We start from the raw sequence: 24,702 nt of genomic DNA, 5'->3' as shown, positions 1-24,702 counted from the left end.
AAGGTCGTTGGGTTTGTCCTATTCTGAAGGAACAAAGAGGAGAGGTCGCTGTCTCTTCTTGTACTTTTTAAGTCTGAATAAATAACCACACAATTAAAAACAATTTTACTGGGGAGTACTTAAGTTATATATATATACACACAAATATCTTTATCAAATATCGCTAGTTTACCATGTTCATAGATATCAATTTTGAGAAGGTCAAGCTATATTTTGTAAAGCTGAACTAGTTCTAATATCTACTAAATGTAGCAACTGACAGAATACTCTACATTTGTGTAATAACAGCTACCATGAACAATTTTTTAAGTTACTCAAGATTCTCATAATACTTGACCAACACTGCACCCTTGTGGCAAGTAGATCACATTAAAACCAAATAAAAACTCCAGATTGCTGAAAACTGATTGTTTATTCTTTTTATAAAAGAATACATGAGGTTGTTGACAGGTTAAACAAAAGGAAAATACACAGTTATGGAGTGGTTTGACCAAACAATCTAATAGTAGTTACAGTACATTGCATGGTTTTATTCTTCTCTGCTTGACTTTCTCAAACATTAACTGAAAACAACTGAAGATTTCTTCTGGTTTCTCAAAATGGTCTTATCGTGGACATAACCTTAACTGTTAGCCATCCAATTCACAATAAATGCACAAAACATCACAAACTCATGATTGGAAACATTTAACAAATAAAGGACAGAAACACCTGCCCAGCAGGTCTCCATTTACAAACGTTAGCAAAGAAAAGAACATTCAATTAGCAAGTGATTATAAGATGTCATATGCCATTCATACTGGTCCATTCTTCTAAAGCGGTGGCTTTCAACCTTTATGAGTTTTGATATTTGAAGGCCCCTATTATATAACACTATATTATATTAGTGTGTGTGTGTGTTAACTGTATACTCTTCAAATAAGGGAAAAATATGATTTCAGTTTACATCCTGAGATTATGTATTGTTAGCATTTTCATTTAGATAACTAAATAAGTTTTAATTAATTTAAATTAATAATTATTAATAATAACAATGTTAATGTGTATATTAACCATATTTACTGAGATATATATATATACATATATATTTATTAATTTTATATAATTTTATATAATTTTAAGTCATTCTGTGACCCTGGTTGAGAACCATTATGAAATAATTAAGTAAAGTGAAGTGGATTTGTCATGCAAGTAATGATTTTACTAACTTATTGTCTAATTTTCTGGTTTCTTTGCTCCCAGGTATAAGTATCCTCAATATCGATGTGAAAAAGCTGCATAATAAATAAAACCAGGTAAGTGTTCAGTTAAGACATGATAAAACAGTGATTTTCATAATTCCATAAAAAGTTCTAATTCCATTCAAACGTCACATTTGGTTTACTATCTGGCTACAAATGAACGGAATCCTTGCTATCTAGTGGATTTCGCAAATGGTCCGAGGATAAAACCTTGGGGTACTCCTTAAGCTGTTCTTGAAAGCTACTTAGTGCCAGTCTCATCTGGTCCTCAGAGCCTTGCAGTGCCTTCACCTCCATGCTGTAGAAGACGTACAGCATCAGTGTGGAGAGGAGGACGGCAAAGCACAGCGCCCCCAGCAGGTAGAAAGAGGCTTTGGGAAAAGGCTGTTCAGTTCCCAGAGCAAACAACGGGACAGCGGCGATTGCTAGCTCAAGCACCAACAGGACAAGGCCCATAATACCTGTACGTGCTGCAGTGTGGCGCATGCGCTCAGCGCAGTGGAGACCCACCTTTACTTCAGTACGAGCTTCATTGACTGTGTTGACCAGCTCAGGAAGCTTATCTGAGAAAGAAACAAAGTGACAGAATGGAGAACCATAAACTAACATTTAAACGTTTGAGTTCAGTGCGTTTTTTTCATTTTTTTTTTTTTTTAAGAAATCAATACTTTTATTCATTAAAATGGATTAAATTGATCAAAAGTGACATAATGACACAAAAGTGTCAAAGACATAATGTTACAAAATCTCAAGTGTTCTTTTAAACTTTCTATTCAGCTTTCTTTCTGTATTACGGTTTTGACAAAAATGTTAAACAGCACAACTGTTTTGAACTTTGATAATAAGAAATGTTTGTTGAGCAGCAAATCAGCATATTAGAATATTTCTGAAGGATCAAGTGACACTGAAGACTGGAGTAATGATGCTGAAAATTGAAAATTGTAACAATGTTACCCAATATTATTGTTTTTGCTGTATTTTGAATCAAATAAACAAATTCTTTCAAAAAAAGCATAATTTACTCACCCTTAAGTTGTTTCAAACTGAAAAGATGTTGTTTTTATTTTTATTTTTTAATTTATTTATTCAGTCATTCATGCATGTATGTATCTATTTAAAAGTTTTGAGCAATATGAGATTGAGTAATATTTTTTGGGTGCACTGTTCCTTTAAAGCACACTGCATATCCAAAAACAAGTAAGCAAACCCAAGCAGTCAATTTTCAAACTTTATTAAAGCGCATCAAAATAGAGAGCACTGGTTTCTTGGCAAGATTTTTTTGTTTGTTTTTGAAGCAAAAATGTGTGTTTTTAATATTCTAAGACCCCCAAAACTGAAGAGCACATACCTGAAACACAGCCAGATTGTCTCTCTGAGCACCCATTTCCCTTTGTAGTCGGTGTAAACAGGAACTCGGCCGTGAGAGCCTCGTGGTCAGAGTAAGGGAACGGATGTCCAGGAACAGGACCCTTAGTGGTGGACAAAGACTCACAGCTCACATCCACTTCCCCTGATCCCTGCCAGAAAAACAGCGCTGTTTCATTCATGAGCATACAGGTAAAGAAAGCTGTTTTAAAGACAAGTAGATCTGACACGGAAGTAATTATTTTGTTCATTTGTTTAATTTTCTTCTCATTCTTGTCTGTAGGATGAGTTACATTTGTTTAAATGACTAAACCAGAGCATAAGCAACAGTATGAGCATTAGAAAAACACCACTTAATAATAAATACTAGTAGAAAACCCAACAAGTATCTAATATTTACCTTGAACAGGATGTAGTCTATCCGGACTCCTCCTCCAAATGGAACAAGCCCATCTGTGTTTGTGAATGGGTTTTCAGATATATGAGTGTGTCCCTCCTCACATCCCTGAAATAAATGACAGGATGGCTGTCATAAATCATAACTTAGAAAGCAAGTTGACTTTTCATTACACGCACTCAGTCATTACGAGAATCACGCTGCAGTACTAACATCAAAGTTAGCGGTCTCACTGAAGCTGTCCTGAAGCCCTGTGTAGTTTCTCAGCAGTCTGGTGCCGAGATCGTCCGGGTGCATGTTCAGATCTCCACCCAGAATCACCACGTCCGCTCCAGCGCTAGTGTGCCTTTATCGAAAAAGACAGCCAGTCGTTAGCATTATATATATAAGCCAGTTCTGAGAAAAAAAAAAAAAAAAAAAAAGAAGTGTCATAATTGTGAGATATGTGACCCTGGACCACAAAACCAGTCTTAAGTCGCTGGGGTATATTTGTAGCAATAGCCAAAAATATTTTTTTTCTTTTATGCCAAAAATCATTAGGATATTAAGTAAAGATTATGTTCCATGAAGATATTTTGTAAATTTCTTACCGTAAATGTATCAAAACTTAATTTTTGATCAGTAATGTGCATTGCTAAGAACTTCACTTGGACAACTTTAAAGGCAATTTTCTCAATATTTTGATTTTTTTTGCACCGTCAGATTCCAGATTTTCAAAAAATTTACACTTAAGACTGGTTTTGTGGTCCAGGGTCACATATAAACTCAATATTACAAGAAAAAAAGTCAAGAGTTGTGAGATATTTTCAACAAAACCACTGACCAGTTCGATGTGATCTCAAAAGTCGAGCGGCACTAACTGCTTTATGAATCTGTTGCAATTTGATGCAGTTTTGCAAAGAGGCTATTATTGAAGAACTGAGCAATTAAAACCTATATGAGGCTCAAAATAAACCTGCAGCCATGGCTAAATATAGAAGATGTTTAGCACCTTATGAACTGTTGCAGCTCCCAGACTTGAACCACTCGGTGCGGGAGATACGAGTCTTTCTCTCTGCAATATTCTGCATGCAGCTGCAAAGAGAAGAAACTGCTCTAACACAGAGTAGAAGCTTAAAAGATTAATTAAATAATAAGAAAAAAACTAATAGAAATGCTCAAAAGAAAATAACAAAATTAAAACAAAACTAATTTAAACAATATTAATAAATACTATAATAAATTAAAATACAATACTATATAAATAACACTAAAATAACACTGATATATGCATTTTGCATGAACTTACATGAGTGACAAATACGTGAACCTTCAGCCCACTGATGTTGAGCAAGACCTTCCCGACGGCTTTACCACCAAACCAGTCGCCATGCTGAGCCTGATATAAGAATTGATCATTAACAAGCCATCAGAACAACCCCCCCATCTCTGACACTGAAAGAGGAAACTGAGGCCACATAAATGCTGCATACAAATGTATTTATTTACAACAGCTAGTGAGTCTGTGTCTTTAATGGGTGTACTGTTTACTTTTCACAGGGTCAGGGTTTGGCTGGTTAAGATGAGAGAATAGTGGATCTGCATAATAAAATACTGTTTAAAAAAACATAATATTTTTATCATGCAGAGTCGTATTTTATAAAAGCAATATGGTATTTAAGAGTGTGCTGTGTTTTAAATATATATATGTATACATACGAGTACAGGAAACAATCATGGCTTGTGTTAAATTGCATTATTGAATTAAATACTATTCTTCCTGTCTTTATTTTTTTATATTTAAGTAGAAGAGCATGATGTTTGTGCGTGTAATTGATCAGACTCACCATGTATGGATATCCATTTAATGAGTATCTGTACAGAAAGGCATCATGGATTCGATGTCTGGAAAACACAGCCAGTCCACTCCCGATAAATCCACTGAAGATGAGAAATACATCTTTATCTGTGTCCTTATTCATATCGGTTTGTGCATTTCAAGAACCTTTAGTAAAAACGTTGTTGTGTGTAATTTTCATGCATTATAGATCATGACTGACCTTTTAAAATAATGGGAGTACGGATAGACGCTGCTAAGCTTCTTCTTTAAAAACAGAAAGTCTTTTTCACACCAGACCTGGAACACATGACAATATTACAGTACAAACCTGTATTTCCAAAAAAAAAATAAAAAAAATCTACTGACACATTTGCATTGAGGCTTCTCTCAATGTGTGGAATATCTGTGACAGTAAAAATAATATGAATAGCCATATTTTATGAATGTAGAATGTATTTAAACATCTGTACGTGTGGAAGTTTGTGTGTTTTACCTCCTGTAGTAACACTATATCAAGCTGTTCCTGACTCAGCAGGTCTCCGATCAAAACAAACCGCTCTTTGCAGTTCTTACTCAGGTATCGGATCCCCCTAAAACAATCACAACAAACTACATTGGCTTATACGCCCCTTTATATCATTATCTTGCATTCACGGACAATTCGTAGTAAATTATTAGTTAATACTATAACTTCAGTGCAAAGATTTTCACTAGAAATTAAGAGAAAATAAAAGGATTTTACAAATGCATTTTAAAAGAAAGGAACGAAAACCAAATCTCCATATGCAAATCTGTAATTCCTGCAGCATACAGTAAATGTTCAAATACAATAGTTTAAGTAATTGTTTGTTTCAAGTTTTTTATTAGATGAAAAACATTTATTATGAAAAATATAATATAATGGTATCCAATGTTATTTCAGTTTCATTGAGGTACTATATTAGTCTTTTTCTGATTTTATTTTAAGTAGTGCTGTCAAACGATTAATCGCATACAGAATAAGTTATATGTGTGTGTGTTCTGTGTATATTTATTATGTATATATATATATAAATACACACACATACTGTATATATTTACATGTTTATATTTATATTCATATCATTTATATTATAAATATTTAAAATATAAACATAACATTTTTCTGAAATATGTACATGCATGTGTGTGTATTTCTACATACATAATAAATATACAAAGCATACATACGTATATTATGTAAACCAAAACTTTTATTTTGGATGCGATTAATCGTTTGACAGCACTAATTTTAAGTAATAAAAATGCTTTTTATGGTTTTAGTTTTAGTTAACTATAATAACCCTTGCAATATCAACAAAGTTTAGAAAAAGCATGCTGTTAACTAAGAAAATATTTAAAGTATTTTTCTAACAATATTTTAAACAATTTTCTTATCTTTAGTACAATATCACATAAAAAACAAAAAACAAAAAAAAAACAAGTATGATACGATCATTATATAGTCCTATATAGTATAAACTCAATCCATTATATAGTGGATATTGTGTAATCAACTGGAACATCTTTTATCCAATGGAGTAGCATAATGTGTTCTAAAGGATTGAGCTTTTGTTTTGTGTTTTGTTGAAATGCTATAAAACATTCCCAGTAAGATCAGTTAAATATAATTTAGGAATATGAGAATTCTGTATTTCTTCAGCTAAAGGAAACTCACCAGCAGTTGAGAGAGAAGACACGGAATCTGATTGGTGCTGAGGTTGTCATGGCGATGGGTCTTATGGGATGGTTACAGTTAGTCTATCAAGGAGAGAATCCAGTTTAAGCTTAAACTAGTTCCGACACAAAACAAAACGGTTTGAATCAGTTGTGAATTTCTCAGAACGAGCGTCACTGTATGTTTGAAACTGTTTACACAAAATACTGCACAAAAAAAATAAAAATTTAACGTTTTTTTGGGTTAGCGAGACTATAAGAATACTGGTTTATCTTAATGTATGAAATATACTGTGGAAAATGTAAAATATTATAAAAATTTTTATTAATAATCAAATACATTCAGCTTACAAACATGACATAGATTTCATAAATACATACACTTTAGCTCCCACCTCATCAACACAAAACCACCATTTCACCAATCTAAAATAAAACATATTTCATATTTACCTGACCTGCCTAAAACATAAACAAGACTGGTGCTTGTTAGTCCACAGCTTTACAAAAGAAAGTAGTTCACAACAAGCCACACAAGTAACTGAAACACCTTGAGTCAGAGTAAAAGCACAGACAGAGTCCCTGATACACAAACGCTCATAAATCATTCAGCCCGGCGCCCAGCAGTGCTGCTGGATATCATCTGGCTCCACCTCAATCCCGAGGGTCAAAGGTCCACTCACTGTGTCGCCATGGTGACACTTACTGTACACAACACAACCAGCAGGGTGACTGTGAAGCTAACCTTGTGTGTGTGCGCGTGTATAAAAACACACACATATATACATGACAGCTTATATTTATTAAAAAATATAAATCGTATGGGTCAAAGACACCCCATTTTGGTGTCTGCATCAAATTAATTATACAAAAATGATTTTATATAGATCGAAAGCACATTTGATGCAAGTATATCTTTTAATGATTCAAATGATCTTTTGTGACTTCTTATCTCACAACTTTTTTCTAACTTTTCTCATAATACTCAGGAAAAATTTAATTAAGCAGGACCCATTCTAAATGCACGCTTTTTTTATGTACAAATTTAAACCTGCATTAAACTTATTGTTCGTTTTCATCTTTGACCCTTGCATTCCTCCTTCCTTATATTAGTGTATATATTTTTAAAATAAATAGTATTGTGGCGGTACCATCCCTTACAACAACGACGAAAAAAATAAAAAGGTATTATGGTACTACAATGTTTTTTGGCACATGTACCATGGTATATATCAAAATAACATGGCATTGTCATCACTACAGTAATATTATGGGACATCATATACTAAAATAATGTACCATGGTATTTTTATGATTCCAAATTCTTGCAAATCCCTTTGCAAGATCCTTCTAACATAAACTCCCAGCAGCTTTACATACTTCCTAAGCTGAATCTTAATGGCAGCGTGTGCTTGTGATGACAGTAAATCAGTCTGTATTCATTTTACATCAGTAAGCAACAGCATTTGCTCCAGCGTTATGATCATCCAGGGACAGTAAACACAGACGCAGCTGCTGCACACAAACACTGAACGGCGCCGGGACAATCTGTGTTTACTGCTGATACCAGACAGAACACACCAGTGATTGGGCCAACGTTACAAAGTTATGAGTGTTTTACAGAATCCCATTTCCATCATAGGAAAAAAATCTGAGAAAAAAAGTAAGAATTGTGAGATATATAAACTGAGAACTGCATGAAACCGTAAGAAACTTTTTGTTCTCGCAATTACGAGATTTCATCTTGAAATTCAAGAATTCTTTTTTTTCAGAGAATTCCGAGTTTAAAATTAAATATTTAAAATCTCAGAATTCTGACTGTTCTTGCCATTCTGATGATTTTTCTATCTTTTCTTTTTCTATCTTCAATAGATTTGACCAGGAAACCTTGAATAACAAAAAGTACTATGAGTGTGTGTGTGTATATAATATAATATAATATAATATAGTTTGTATAATTTATAAATGCATATCTATAATGCTTGTGTGTGCAAATATATACACACACTGTAATATGTAAAACAAATGAACAGGTAACTTGTTGCAGGTGCATAGGTTTCTAACATTAAAGTGGACTGTGTTATTTTCATGAAATGTTAACTTTAACAAAATGATGAATTAGGTAGATTACTGAAAGTGACTAGTGCAAGCATATAACAAAACATCAAAGCATGCATGTATCATCTGCGCTCAAATGCTGCAGAATGCATTCAATCAAACGCTGTTAAATGTAATCGAATCATATGTGCTGGAGATCTTACCTTTGTGCTTGACACTATTTCGCTTTATCAATCCAAATGTGGTCTCGGGGTTATAAACAAACTTTCATGAGCTCTGTGTCTCATATCCTGTCCATCTACAGTCAGATCGCTACTTCCTCATCTGCCACTGACCTGGATGTCGTCTGTAGAAAAGTCATTCAGCTTTATCAGACGCGTCTGATGGACATCTTACATTAACTTTTAATTTGTAAAATGAGCAAACGTGTTCATCTCTCAACTGCTGAGCGTAAAATAAAGCGTCTTCCCGTGACTGACACACGAGGTTGTATCGCGCATGGTTTTTCAAACTGTATTGAGTTTTTCAATACAGTGTTTAAAGAAGATTACTTTTTGTTTGTTTGTTTCCATACAAGAGCTGCTTTGCAGCATTAAAGTTGTTCCACGAGAGTACGCCGACTCGCAGACGTCACGGTTTCCTTATTACACTGGAATGCTGGGAAATTGAGTTTTTCTTCGGGAAGCGCTCACTTTTAGCTCTGTTTGGTAAAGTACAATGTCTCAAAATATTAATTGGATTATTTTAAATATTCACTGTCTAATTTCAATTAAATAGCTGTTAAATCACTATTCGGTGGTAAGTTATTTTCCAGACCGTTGCTTAATTAAGTAGATGACGTTGTCATGTGTTTCCTGTTACTTTTCTCAGCGCTTGTAAAGATGGACCAATCAGGAGCGTTGTGAATACTTGCGATGACATTCTGAAGCTTATTTTAAAAGTATTTGGGTGGAGCGCTTCTATTCGTGCGGACTTAATACATGATTTAAGCAAAAGTACTTTCTAGAGTTAAAAAAAAGAGGAAAAAGACAAAAATCCTGAATTTTAAATGCAGCTCAACTTCTGCAACTCGTGTGAAAGTTTTTGGACATTTGCCATAGTATTCATTTAAGTACCAAGGTATTTTTAATGTTGCATTTTCCTCTACAAGCAGAAAAGCAGCAGTTGGTGATAATTCAATACAAAATACTAGTCGACATGTTCATTCTGCCTCTCACAATTTTCTTGTATTTTAGATATTGCAATGGCAGACATTTAAATACACCTTGCTCCTTTTTCATTTTCAAGAATATTTTCTGCCAGCCTCATTTATGTGAAAGAGAATAAGACACTTTTACAAAGTTGTAAGTGTGTTTTAAGAAATATGGTCCAAGGAGACCCATGCCATTTTATTGGTATTGCTATACATTGTTTTGATTATATTGTACAAACCCCTAACATTGAAGATATACATAACTGCAATGCACAACTGGTAACCAAGGCCACAATGAACTGTTAAAAACAAGGGGAAAGCTTTTGCCAACACCGCTTAGATTATGGCATAAAATAACAGTAACACACAAAATTTTCAATGTATGCATATAGCATCAATCGAAAGTCGAAGAGCAAACATAAAATTAATAATTATAATAATAATTATAAAAAGGAAACAAAAAAGCCTGTAAGAAAAAATACAATTGAGGAAACTGTCGTCACTGAAGTTCAAACACACACAAAAAAAAGTAGGTTAAGGCTGTACCAATATACATTACATTTCTGTTTTTAAGGTGTACCCAAGAATTAGCAGTACCATCAGAACGCATCTAGACATAAAACTGCTATCAGCGAGCACCAACTCATGTCTAACAACCATCCCAAGAACATTATCCATACCAACGGTGCCGTCTTTCAATTTTAGGGGCCAGTGGAACAAAAACACTACATGGCTTCAACAAAAAAAGACATTTGAAACATTGAATCTGGTCGAAAATTCAAGTTTTTAGTTCTCTAATGGGAAAACAAACATTACATTTTCAGTAGTAGCAAAACATGATTCAGTTCAGCACTGTTAAAATGGCATATTTCTGTAATTCCACGTCGAACACCTGGTGCATTCTTGTTATAAAAAAAGTTTTATATTTTTACATTTTACAAGATTCCCGACTTGAGGATTCAGAGAGATGCACAAACCATAAGAACTAGAAGAACACACATCTGTGCTGACGTATACAGGGTGACATTAATGACTATCCCTTTTACACTTGAACACCAGGAATACAAGAAAAACTGATGCTTGAACCCAAAACTAAAGGATCTGACATGTAATTCAGAGAAAAATGTACTTGATGCAAAATAAAACAAAAACAAACAAAAAAAAAGTACACAGTGCAAATACATTGTGATGGTGAAAAAAAAAAAAGACATGAGTAAGAAACAGCTTGGAAATGCAAACATCCTCTTCAAGGGTTTAAAAAGCACCAGATACGACAGCAATGCAACGTCCTCCGATTTAAAAAGACATAAAACAAACTCTATCGAGGTATTGTTCCAGGATTAAATGTTTAAAATCTCGATGGGCAGCACTTTGTTTGTACCAGAGTGACATTCAGGCTTGACTTTTAAACAATCCGACCTTTCCTCAGTTCATGCATCTCGTGAAAGCTTCGATGAACAGCAGAGTTAAATACTTTGTCACCTTGTAGCATAAAGAAATTGATCGCTTTTTCTAGTCCTACTATTTTACGTCAAGAGGTAGTCAAAAGGCACTTCAGAGTATCAATCGATTTGTGTTCTTTGAAGAAAGGCACTCACATTTGGGTCAACTACTCAAAATCCTTTAGTACCTGCAAAACGGTTTCTGACGCCTTTTCTCTTGTTCAAAGGACAGCCGATGAAACAAGTAACATCTGCAGTTATTCGGTTAAATAAAGTCCAGGCATCGTTTTCCTGAACTTTACCTGCATTGTGTTTGCAGTACGTCTGTCCTTTATAAAGATGAACGTAAACCCTCCGCTGGCCGACCTGGTCCTCATTTACAAATCCGGTAAAATCTCACAAAACCTAGCAAGACCCCAAAATCAAAAAAAAAAAAAATTTTTCTTTATGAAAATGCATAAAGAAAACAAACTTATTTTTAGGACTTTTGTTTTGCATTATGACATTATATTGCATTATGAAAATTAATCACATTGCTTCCCAAATCTTTTTAGTGTAATGCAAAAAACAGCACTGCCTTTATGCTAATTTTCATTTTTAAAAATGACTGTTTTAAGAGTAATGACAATAGCATTTTGTCTTTCGTTACAATAAGAATTTTGGGAGAAAAAGTGTGGTTCATGAAAATAACATGCAAAATTTGTCCTAAAAATAGCCTTCATTAATTTTTCCTTCTGATTTTAGGGTTAAAATGAGACATTTCTTTGTGAGATTCACCCTTATATCACTGTAAAATGCTGCATGTACCGCTTATAAACGGCACACGTTGTCTTTCATGACATTCTTTCCCATCAAAACACATTCACATTCCCTCTGTGGAGACACAACAAAGCTTAAAAGACATCTATGATCTGTATATGCGACAAAACCAACGTGACCCATTTTGTATTTAAGGCATTTAAAAACAAATACAAAAGTTTTTTTTGTTTAACAGAGTAATACTATATTTTTTATGTTCTCAAAGACTCAAATTCTGTACCAGGTTTAGAACAAAAGCAAAACATTTGGTTTTTTGTAACATTTTGGCGTATTCCTCTGATGTTTGGACAATTTGGCATATTTCTCCATACGTGTGACGGAGGGACTGTGCAAAGCAACAGAAGTCTGTTGTCAGAACAGCTGGCGGCGGCGCTAGTCTTTAATGAGCCTATAGACGTGGTATTGTGCCCCGTGTTCACTCGTCGACACTTCAAATACAAACGCTATACACAGTAGAGTCTCCTGGGTTTCCCTGTTGGTCACCACCTGCAGCAGGTCAAACAGAAGAAAAACACTAAACATCTCTGAAGAGAGCATTTCTATTACAGGAAAAAAAAAAATAATAATAATAATTTTCACTTTATTATTTCCAAGCAATAAACAAAAATAAAATGAGATATTATTACAATATCGTTACAGGAAAATGAAAAACATTACTTTTAATTTTGTAAACTTTATTTTATAAAATATTTATCATTTTATATCGTTTTCCAATAAAGTCGACCATTTATTCTGATCATAAATTATATATTACTATGAATATCAATATAAATGTCAACATGATTGTAATTATTATTTTCAAGCAATATACAATAAATTATATATAACTACTATCATTATCATCATTAAATACTGAACATTTTCATAATTATATTTAGAATAAAATGTGTGTGTGTGAAATTAAATTTTTAATTTTTTTAATTTGATAAAACATTTATAATTTTATATTGTTATATGGTGACAATTTGTCTGATCATAAATTATTATGATAGATTATCATTATCATCAACACCATTATTACATTTCAAAATTGTATATTTCCATAATTATAAATGATTAAATATTTTATTTTGTGTTTCCCATCAATTACAACAATTTCTTTAAACAACTTTAATGAATTAAATTAAATCTAGATCATTGATATGCCTCATTTTAAATGCGTTATAAAAAAGATTTTTTTCACTTATTTAGGTTAAAAAAATAAATAATAAAAAATAAAATTGTGGACCTATAAAACAATACAGATAATTATAAACATGACAGTCTTTACTTCACTTTGAAATACTGGTGTTTTACCTGTAAGATGGTGAAGTTTTCTAAAACGCTGTTCATCATGTATTTCTCAGGCAGGTGCTTGAGCTTGTGGATGAAGTTGATCATATATTCGCACATGGGAGAACGATGGATCCGATACAAGCACTTCCCTCCCTCGACACGAGCGTACTCTGTCTGCAAGTCCAATATAGCACGGTCAGATACGAGAAACACTAGCGCTTTTCAGTCAATTAATTAAAGGCTGATGTCACTGACCTCCACTTTTTCCACCACTTGCTTCCCGAAAGAGCAGACTTTGGTTGAGACTGTGATGGTCATGTTCTCCGAGCTGCTGTACTGACTGCTGACTCCGTAGAAGGAGCCTGGTCCATCCTGAAGGCCGCTGTTGTTCAGATCCGCCTGAGAGAAAAAACAAACTCAGTACCGTGGTGCAAGTGATGCAACAAGCAGCTAGATTAAAGCTGCACGATTTAAGGAATTATTCATATTTGTAGCAGTAACAATATTGTGTCCATATTCACATAAATGCACACACCCAAAATTTGACGAGGAAGAAGGCGTTTTGAGGGCCCTTCTCGTACAGCTCCTTGAGTCCTCCTGTCTTCTCGGGGAACTTGTCGTAGATCTGTCGGATGTCCACTGCCTCCAGCAGAGGGTCGCTGTAGGAGGGATTGGTCTGGCCAATGTGCACAAACAGGTGTTTGCTGTACTGTAAAAGGAAATGTCAAATATATCGTGAGCTGTCTGCGTTTCTGTTTGCAATTTAAGGCTCACCAATAAAGTTAATCTACGCTATATCCGTCTTATTTTGAAAGAAGAAATATGAATATGTAAAACCAAGTGGATTAATTCAAATGTATCCAAGTCAGCAACAATGTAATTAGAGCTAAAGGAGACAAACCAAATACTTGAGTATTCAATTCTTGAGTATTCATCATTTAAACTTTTCACTCAGTTATGCTGATAACACACTTAAGACAAGAGCAATATCTAACTGACTATTAATTTAATTAATGTGTAGCAAAGGATAGCTAGAAAAATTTATATTCACTATTGAAGTGGTCATGATTTATGTATACATAATATATACTCTGAAACTGAAAGTGGAATCAAAATGTAAAAATATACTTAATAAAATACTTTAATGAACAATGAAAACATTTTCATTAGTTATGTCAGATTGTATGTGATATTTTTTTACATTTAAAATGAGTCACTAATTATTTATTATTAATAAAAAAAAAAATGTTTTTTAATTCTCCAGGCTTGTTCTGCTTATTTGAAGGGCTGCAACTTCGGCCAGAAATGTTGTAATTATATTAATATGACTAAAATATTATGTTGTTGTATTATTATTATTTTATTGTTTATTATTATTACTATGTAACGAGAAAAGAATAACTGTTATTAAAGTTTTTACAAAGTACACAATTTTTTTTAAAATATTTTATTTTATAATTCAATCATACAATTACAATACAATAATATTTATATTTAATATTTGTATCTTAATCTGAACATTTTCAAACGTTAAACCATCTAGATTATTTTGGTTGGAAAACTGCAATGAGCTCTTTGTTGGCAACAGACGTTTTTTTTTTTTTTTTACTCATGCCAAGTTTGGGAAGCTAGTTGGCGCATGAGTTCATGCAAAAGCATGTTGAAGTGGAGATGGATTTCATGTGATGCAGCATTTACTGTGAACCAAGCCGCTCTGAGATGCTGCAAACAGATCAGGAGCTTCTCGCGTGTAAAAGAACAGATTTGCCAAGCTTTACTCTGAAACGTGCAGCATATTTATTTAATTAGCTAACACATTAATCCATATCACTCCTTCCTCAACTCTCTAGATAAGCATATTTGTGGAGCTCTCCTGTCCACTCACAGAGTCCTGGTCCTGCGGGACCTCCATGAACGCGGAGTACTCCAGAAGACGCAGTTTGGAGGAGGCGATGGTGCGATCCTGCCACACAGGCACTGCAGTGGCAACAGGCGGGAGAGGAGGGGCCAGAGACTCATACGCTGCACAAACACAAGGGGGCGCCAGTTAAGACTCAACCATGCACATAAACAGAAGAAACTGAAGCGTGGTGGGTTGTGCTCGAAATGAACTACTAGTGCACTAGTATACTTACCTAAGGGTGGTTGAACAGGTCCAGGTATGTTTGAGTAAGGAGTTTGTACAAATGGCTTGATGCTGAAAAAGTGTTCAGGATTTGTTAGAATCAGAGTTACTTGCAAAACTTGTACTTGTTACAAAGACCATTTACTTGGGTTAAACAACGCCTTATCAGGGTTCCCACACTTTTTGACCATTTCCAATCATTTGTGATTGCTGGATAAGGATTGTTAAAAATCATGTTGAATGAATCATTTAGCATCAACCAGTTCAACTGAATCGAATGGAAAGAACAGAGTCAAAAAATGATTCACTCACAAATCAAACATCAGTTTGACTTGTAAACAAGCCTAATGCTAGACGAGAGCAATATCCAGCTGATTATTAATTTAATGCTAGATATTCATTTAATAACTAGGATAACTAGAAAAATGTATATTTCAATATCAATATTCAATAATATCAATATTTCTTGTCCACATATTTATTAATTCAGTATATAGTTGTGAAATACACGGTACATTGGACAATAAGCCAGTCATTATCGCCAAAATCAAGACTGCTTTGCTTCACATCAGGGTTCTGATCACCCTGTCTGTGGTTTATTTTGTGTTAATGACTAGCTGACCGTATAATATATTTACATTTACATTTTATGCATTTAGCAGACACTTTTATCCAAAGCGACTTACATTGCATTCAAGTTACAGTTTTTACATTTGATCAGCTCTTGCTTTCCCTGGGAATCAAACCCATGATCTTGGCGTTGCTAGCGCCATGCTCTACTATTTGAGCTACAGGAAAGTTTGATATATCATATGTCAACAGCTGTTTTTAAACAATCGGCCAATATCGGCTAATTGTTTTTATCGGATGATACCGATTATTGGCCGATACATTGTTGCGTCCCTTCTTTCTTGTGCTGAACACAAAAGATGATATTTTGAAGAATGTTGGAAACCAAACAGTTGACAATAACCACTGACTTCCAAATAATTTTATTTCCATGGAAGTCAATGGCTACCGTCGACTGTTTGATTATAAACATTCTTCAAAATACCTTCTTTGTTGCAGAAGGGAACTCATTCAGGTTTGGAACAACACGAGGGTGAGTGAATGATGACGGATTTGCAGTTTTGGGTAAACTGTTCCTTTAATTTCCAGTCTTACAAAACACAAATTTCCTGATATCTTCCAGTTGTCTATGCCCGTGGGAACCCTTTGTTATTGTTTTTGCTTTAAAGGTGAGATATTTCACACCTTGACACTTCACTTATCCCACAGCTGTTTGTTTTGGCCATATCAGCTAAGCGTAAGTTCACCTACTTCAGAGTGGGAGTGTAATATGACAGAAGTCATGTGCGCTAGGTCACGTCTGATAACACACACGCTCAAGAGATCTCAGCAGAAGCTGAGACCACAGAGCCAACGATGTCGAGAGGAATCAGGCTGCCGGTGAATAATGTTGGGAATAAAAACCAGAACCCAGACAGAGCAGCATACTAAAATCTGTCTCTAATGGCATTTCCTGAACCCCTACTGAATCTACAGTAAATCTAACCGCGTTTTAGCCAAACTGTGAGCGTGAAATCTGAAACGAATATGATGAAAAAGTGGCCGCTACAAAATAATAAGTGTTCCCTACATTTAACCACCAATGAATGTCCATGACTTTCTCAGTTGTTTGTGATTACTAAGCAATGCACAGATAAACTTCTAGCCAATTAAATAATTTAGAGCTATGCATCTAGAACATTTTATATTATAGATATGGATGACTTTAGATAACTTCATGAATTTATTAATTTCCATGACTTTTTCAGGCACAGGACGTTTCCTGAAATTATTGCAATATTATTTATTAGTATATTATCATTATATTATATATAAATATTTCTATATTTTCCATGTGCATATTAATCTTGTGCACAAACAATAAACAGATGCACCATTTTCACCAGCCGTCCACAAAAAACTGATTTACAAACAAATGACAAAGACGGTTTTTGTTCCCTATTCAAACCAGTGTTGTTATTGTTAACTAAAACTATAAAAAATTGTTTTTTTAACTGAAGTAAAGCTAAAATAAAATATAAAAATTAGACTTAAACATAAAAATTTTAAATGTTGCTTTGGCAAGTATCTAAAATAAGTTTGTTTTAAAAAGTAAAACTGAGATTACAATAAAAGCTAAAGAATTTTTTTTTTTTTTTAAACTAATAAATTAAATTAAAAAACAAAGTATAAAAATAAATGTTCATTCAAAATATCAATGAAATCTATAATAGTATATAAATAATATTAAACTAACACTCGTAAACTCAAGAGATACTAGTTTGAATCTGTCAAATAACTCCTATTGTACTACTGTCAATGGAATCTGAACCACATTCCCATCCCTAGCAGTGAATCAAGCTAACGAAAGATCAGTTCAAGCTCTGTGGAGGGAACTTACGCATAGCTGTTGCGGCCAAGCCCAGGACTTCTTCCTGGATTGTGCTTAAGAACCAGCCTGATACATAAAAATGTGATCCGTTAAACGTGCCAAATACACAAACACACAGATAAACACGTATGAATTCATGAGTTACTCACTCCTCAGAGGGTCCGGGTTGACCTGGGATAGGGGTCGGCCAGAACTGGAAAAACAGCAATGAAAATAAATCAGATCGCTCCATAATTTGTGTACAAGGTAATCTATTATCTAAATCGTACCCGTGCAGATGGAGGGTAAGGGGACTGTGGAAGAGGCGGAAGAGGTGTTTTGATTAGACTTGGAGACACGATCTGAGCGGAGGAAAGTGCCGCCATGTTCTGGAGAGCCTTGTCTTTGGACGCTTGATCCTGAGGAGACGGAGACACGGGTCAGCAGAATAATCCAGAAGAAAATACAGACAAAATCATTGTTAATTTTAATTAATGCAAAGCAGCCTGCTGATTTATGATAAAGACCAAGAGCATCAGAACAAGGGGAAACAATAGGAGATCAGAGAGCACCAAATCAAATCACAAGGAGAATTAGATTCACATTTACAGTGTTTGCAAGACAGCAATGGAAAAGTGTTAAAGTTTCAGGTAAGTTGATGTTTTAGGCTTCACGTGTCTTGTTTTTTTTCAGATGTGCATGAAAATCAGCTCATAGAGCTTGTCATGAAACCATCTCTGCAGCACAAAGGCGGCTTTAGATGGTTAAAATAAATGGATGCAAGAATAAAAAAAATAAAAAAATTGTATCACAATACAATATAAAGAGTCAGAAAGAAGACTAATCGCAAATATGATGATGTCATTGCTATTAGATTTTAGAATGCTTAACTTTCTTAAAAAAAAAAAAAAAAAAAAAGTCAATGGGAGATTTTCAAATTCTCTAAATTTATTACAAAATAGGCCTATAATATGTTGTCTATAAAAATTGAAATTCTTCAGCAAACCCAAGGCCGAAACTACTGTTAAAGCAAGTTCACCCAAAAATAAAGAAATGAAGATTTGGAGAAATATAGCATTGCATCACTCGCTCACCAATGGATCCAAACAGCTGATAAAAGCATCACAATAATCCACACCACTTCAGTCAATCAATTGTGAAGCCAAAAAGTTGCGTGTTTGTAAGAAACAAATTTGTCATTAAGACGTTTTAACTTTAAACCATTGCTCTTGACTGAAACATGAGTTCACCATTCATAATATTGCTTTCTCCAGTCAAAAAGTCATCTCATCTGAATCAGGAGAGAAATATGCAGAGATCAAGAATCATTTACAACCAACAACAGCTCTAAACAAATGTGTTGATGTAGTATATTTTGATGTGAGAGGACTGGATGGACTTTTTCAAATGGAGGAAGCGTTATTATAGACTTTTGGCCAAAAGAACACTTTTAAGTTAAAATGCCTTAATGATGGATTTGCTTCTTACAAACATACAGATTTTCACTTCACAAGACGTTAACTGATGGATTGGAGTGGTGTGGATTATTGTGATGTTTTTATCAGCCGTTTAGACTCTCATTCTGACGGCACCCATTCACTGCAGAGCATCCATTGGTGAGAAAGTGATGAAATGCAAAATTTTCAAAATCTGTTCTGATGAAGAAACTGGCCTGACGGTGAGGACATTTTCAAAAATATTTAAATTTTTAGGTGAACTATTCCGCTGCCTTGCGAACACTATAATTATGTAGTTGTTTCGATAATTAGTTACTGAACATGCAGACTATCTTTTAAGCCTTTCAAAATCAGTCTTTGGATTTCAGTTCCAATAAGAAGAGGGAAAAAGGCAAAAGAAATACAGGTATCTGACAGATATCAATTACTGTGCAGCCAGCAAAGCAAAAGCATCATACTGGCCCAGGATGTCAAACAAACACATTTTGAACCACTTTCCAGTCTTGTCTTGTCATTCACCAAATCTGGTCAGGCTCCTTTTTCATGGATATTAAATTATACCTCATGGAAAACATGCCCCTCAAAATGAAAGCCATTTAACTATACGTTTGGCATGACATTCCAGTTTTCCAGAGGCTGAGCGTGTAGCACGTCACTTTACATCACAATAAATGAACTCGGATAATAAAAAGACTTGCAGCTCACTCGGAAGCACAACCACAATAAGTGATATTTCACAATTACGTTTCTTGAATTTATAAAGCCTGTATGATCTGCAGTACATCATAAAACAGAGGAACGACATGGAAACTTCAGAGAGCAAAACATATTATTGACAAGAATTATGAGCAATCTATGCACACCGCAGGGCCAGAGAAGAGGACTTTATAATGGCAGTGTTGGATGTAAACTGAACCTGTGCAGGACAGCCAAGCAAAGCGAAGCAAAAATAAAAAATCAACAATAATTTGCACAATTCAAATCCACACTTACCAAGTTCATGGCCTGAATCAAAAGAAAGAAAGACCATTAGTACAATATTTTGAGAGCAATTTTACTAAACCTATTGTCTCTGACAACAAAGTTTAGGATGCATGCTAACTACATGAAAGTCAATTCTATTCTAAATCTTTTTCAATTCTATTCTAGATCTCTTCTAGAACTATTTTCTTGAACTTAAAATGGCTTGCAAGTGTGAAAAAGTTTCAGAACATTTCAGGCAGAAATTGCCATACTTTGTGCAAAAAATGTGGCACATACTGTACATCCATTTGTTCTATGTTTTTATAACCTACCTAAAAAAAAATTACAAAAAATCTAAATCACTAATAAAAAAAAACAAAAAATGCATTTCTGCAAATAATTTACTTGCGTTGTAGTTCATGAATATACTGGCAGGGGACGCCAAACACTACAATCTAAAATAAATCATAAATACAATGCAAATACTATAAATTAATGTTTAGAATTCTCTGCTTATGTAAATTATATTTATGTAATTTTGCAATCTCACCCACTTATCCTCAATGTAAGGCAAAAAATAAATAAACAAAAAAAGTCCAGTATTTTATTCTAACTTTGTGCAATCCTGATTAAAATCACTTACTACACAATTTAAATGTAAAGTTCTTTAAACAAAGGATTTTTACCATAAACCAACTATATTACAAATTCTCTCTCTCTCTCTCTCTCTCTCTGTACACACACATACACACACAGATAATAATAATAATAATAATAATATTTAATTTAATGTCAACAAATTTGATTACATCACGACCAGACTCATAACACAATCGGCATCTGAAAAACCCATATCAGTCGCCCGCATTACAGTATTGTGTCATCCAGCAGTTTCTCAGACAGATTTTACAAGTGAAAACTGAGTATTGGTGACAGACACATGGAGTCTGGATGCAAGGAAAGGAAGGTTGAAGAAACAGTGAGCTTCAGGAAAGCCAACGGGGCAAAGATCTCAGCAATTCATGCACCTTCAGCCTCTACGACAACCAGCAGCGGCAAACGCAAAGCACTACACCGCATGACACAGTTTTCCGTAGCACTTCCAACTTTGTTTTTGCGCCATATATTGACGCAAGCACTCATTGCTCAAGATTTTATTCAGCCAATAGATAACTGGAACTTATAGCGATATCTCATTGATTTGTGCAAAGGCAATTGCCGTTAAGCCCCGCCCCACCCGCAGGAAAGCGCATACCTTCAGCTTTGACTGTATCTCGCGAGATTTTCTCCGGGCAAGAACCTGCAAATGGCTAGAAACCTGCAGAACAGAAAAGCCAAAGAGGACGAAAAGAAAAAGAGGAGGAAGAGGAGGAGAAAGAGAGAGAAGCCGTAACCAAGGAGGGTAAAGATGTGCGTTTCCAACCTACCTTTATACCTGCTTGATACTCTCGAACTTTCTTCCGTGCTAACACCTGTATGTGACTAGATACCTGAAGAATTTCCAGATGGTTTAACAAAAACATACATGAACAGTCACAACACACTATTTGCTTTAAGGAATATTTCAACTACTGAACTGAAAACTCATTCAATTTTATTTGTTGTTATGTAAACAAATTTAGTGCAATCGATAGTATATGAAGAGTTCATCTGCAAAAACATATAACTCCGTTTTTAACAATTCTCAAAAATCATGTTTTTTCATTGTGCATTCCAATTAATCTCAATGAAACTGCAGTTTTTTTTTTTTTGACTCTTTTTTTTTGAACATGATAACATAATAAAAAACATGATTTTTGAAAATTAAAAAAAAAACAAAAAAACAAACAGTTATCCGTTTTTGCAAATTAACTCTTCATATAGAGTACATACCTGTTTTCTTGTGCGGGTTTTGCCTGTTCTCAGCTTGATGTATCTGGCAATAAGCTCATTGCGACCTGAGAAGAAAAGAACATTTTCTGTAAGTTTCACAGTGACCAAAAGGTGGCAACAAAAACAATGAAAGAGATGCACGCGTCTCTCAACAACACTAGCAGACTTCATTAGTTTTCTGTTCGTGGCTTCGGTCTCATCATGAAGTAAAGCTTTTGGCTTTATATATTTCTATATTTGCCTTTAAATGATGGGGGGGGGGGGGAAACATGCTTCACATATGACCATTTTTAAAACAGCTGCAACCAGTCATCTGGTAATAAAAGGGGTATCTGTAAAAACCTTTAAAGGGCCATGAAACCCCCCTCTTTCAGCATTGGTCTTTCACACCTTAGATCTGAAAAAGACTCCAGAAATGGGCGTGCAAAACTGTGGAAAAGTGGGAGTGTAGAGGGTGGGAAGAGGGGAGAAAACAACCAATACAGACAGATGAATATTAAAATATATTTAAAACAAAGAATAAAAGGCATAGTTACTTTTTGTTTACTCTTCTTTGGATTTTCGGTCTATATCATTGTTTGCTGTGTATTACAATAATCAGTCTTGTCATCGTTCATGATCAGACGTACCGCTGTATCAGGGCCCTTATTTGCACATATTTCATTTGAAGACATGTGCGAAATGAACTGACAGCACGAAGCTCTTTCGTGAGATTTGAATTATCCGCTGTAAGACGACCTTGTGCATAATACAGCGCAGTGATTGGATGGTAAGAGTTCATTCTCATGAATAATACTGAGAATAGCTCGGAAAACTGATGACATAGACGCGTACTCATTAGCTACGGCAGCCAATCACCACTCCAGATTAACGCATATACGTCAAGTGACGCAGGCTCAACTTTTCTTTTTGAACCGGAAGAACGAATTGCTCCAAAAAAAAAGAAAAAATAACCACTTTTTCCTTAATAATAGACATGAGTGCTATTGTTGTTTTCACTGATGTGAAACCTGTTCATATATTTTAACATCTCAAAAAATGTGTTTTAGGGTTTCATGACCCTTTAAAGGATAAATAATAGCCATTATGCAATGCAGTATGTAATATGCATCACCAAATATACTGTATATCAAGTGAACATGATATGCATCATTTTCAATTCAATGCCTACTAGATTTCAATTCAATCATAGATTTCTTAGGCTTCATTTCTTCTAAAGTAAATGTATTGTTTTAAGGATGTTTAGATTTTGTTTACTAGAAAAAAAAATACTAATTAAGAAAAAAAAAAAAAAAGTGAGAATGTCTCATGCTTTATATGCGCCATTTTTTGTAACAGATTAATTTAAGTAGTTTTAATTTACCACGAAACTCCTGAGTGAACCTCTGGCTCAAAAATACTAACTGCTATTAACTGTTTATTTAATTACTGACCATTTTCCTACACCTACTAGGGGAAATTTTTTTTTAAAATATCTACTGTATTAAAGGATATACATGTCATTGTATTATATATTAATATTTTAAAAAATATATACATTTTTAACAAAAAAAAAATGCTATATAATAATAATAATAATAATATTCTTATTTAAAATTTTTATATTAACATTCTATTATGTAAAAAATAAAAATTCAACACTTTCTACTATTCAAATATTCTTACTAAAGGCAAAAACTGTCCTAAAATTTTAATGCATGGGGCATTCGGCGCCCTCTTGAGGAAGACAACTTTGCTTTTTATAATCAACAAATTTTAGCTAGCAACATTCGCCGCCCATTGATTAGCAGCCATTAAAGTGTTTGCAATGTTGAGTTTCCCAAGAATGCACATTTCTGCCTCAGAGTAGAAAATTGTGATATAAAGTTTAAAATATAATTAGCAAGATATAAAAGGCACATTATGAAAAATAAAGTCGCAAATTTTACATCTACATTTTTTGGAGAAATAAAGTTGCAATTAAGAGCATCAAAGTGAAGGGTTAAAATGAGTTTTTTTTTACTCTTGAGGCGGAAATGGTCTTCCACAGCAGAGAGACCACTGCACTGATTTGAGTTTTGTTTCTGCACACCCTTCCCCAGACACACCCTCTCTCTCTCGCTCTCTCTCTGAGCCTCCGCATTCCTCGCATTCCACTGCGCCTGTGACATCTGCCCCACACAACTTGATTTGATGAGGGCAACAGCCTGGAGCATACGTTCAGAGAGTGAGAGAATGGCCCGAAAAAGCGCGAGGGAGTGAAAGAAAGAAACAAAGAGCTTTGCTGTTTCTGCCAGCAACTGGCAGCTGAAGATCATCCCATCCTACCAAACGGACACCCACACCTGCCACGAACCGTCCCAGCAGGAGGCAAAGAATAACACGGACCCCCTGTGTCCCATATCCCACCTCCCAGCTCTGATTCCCTCATCAGGTTTCTTCAACCTTAAGAGCGTGTCTGGAGAGGAAGTTCAAGCAGGAGTGTTTCGGTTCAGGAATAACACCTGAAAACGTTTTGGCATGGTTAAACCTCCTAACAGGTCACTGGAAGGTTTCTGTTCAATCCCTGTAAAGAATAGCACTA

The 24,702-nt window shown here is 34.5% G+C and overlaps 2 protein-coding genes across 9 annotated transcripts in view; both read right to left on the bottom strand.

The window, feature by feature from the left end:
* Positions 1-404: 404 nt before the first annotated feature.
* smpd2b (sphingomyelin phosphodiesterase 2b) lies at positions 405-9,212 on the bottom strand. The gene is made up of 11 exons (XM_058777747.1): positions 8,779-9,212; positions 6,519-6,601; positions 5,316-5,412; positions 5,043-5,119; positions 4,830-4,923; positions 4,292-4,381; positions 3,995-4,077; positions 3,217-3,349; positions 3,007-3,111; positions 2,590-2,758; positions 405-1,804 (listed from the first exon to the last, which is right to left on the bottom strand). The coding sequence occupies exons 2-11, from the start codon at positions 6,566-6,568 to the stop codon at positions 1,392-1,394; spliced, it is 1,311 nt and encodes a 436-aa protein (XP_058633730.1). The 5' UTR covers positions 6,569-6,601; positions 8,779-9,212; the 3' UTR covers positions 405-1,391.
* A 711-nt stretch (positions 9,213-9,923) lies between these two features.
* The window catches only part of tead3b (TEA domain family member 3 b), a 43,082-nt gene continuing 28,303 nt past the window's right edge, over positions 9,924-24,702 (bottom strand). For 3 of the 8 annotated variants that reach the window (XM_058778528.1, XM_058778529.1, XM_058778527.1), the window contains 12 exons: positions 22,140-22,204; positions 21,695-21,757; positions 20,298-20,309; positions 18,138-18,266; positions 18,018-18,061; positions 17,878-17,934; positions 15,439-15,500; positions 15,189-15,325; positions 13,839-14,012; positions 13,559-13,702; positions 13,325-13,477; positions 9,924-12,514 (listed from right to left, as the gene is read on the bottom strand). In XM_058778528.1, coding sequence (XP_058634511.1) covers positions 12,401-12,514; positions 13,325-13,477; positions 13,559-13,702; positions 13,839-14,012; positions 15,189-15,325; positions 15,439-15,500; positions 17,878-17,934; positions 18,018-18,061; positions 18,138-18,266; positions 20,298-20,309; positions 21,695-21,757; positions 22,140-22,204 — 1,154 coding nt within the window. In that variant the 3' untranslated portion in view covers positions 9,924-12,400. Of the gene's footprint in view, positions 12,515-13,324; positions 13,478-13,558; positions 13,703-13,838; positions 14,013-15,188; positions 15,326-15,438; positions 15,501-17,877; positions 17,935-18,017; positions 18,062-18,137; positions 18,267-20,297; positions 20,310-21,522; positions 21,586-21,694; positions 21,758-22,139; positions 22,205-24,702 lie in introns of all 8 variants that reach the window. The other 5 variants (XM_058778526.1, XM_058778532.1, XM_058778530.1 and 2 more) reach the window with 5 other exon arrangements.

Source organism: Onychostoma macrolepis, chromosome 06, assembly GCF_012432095.1.
Source record: "Onychostoma macrolepis isolate SWU-2019 chromosome 06, ASM1243209v1, whole genome shotgun sequence".
NCBI lineage: Eukaryota > Metazoa > Chordata > Actinopteri > Cypriniformes > Cyprinidae > Onychostoma > Onychostoma macrolepis.
This window is presented reverse-complemented; position numbering and strand designations above follow the sequence as displayed.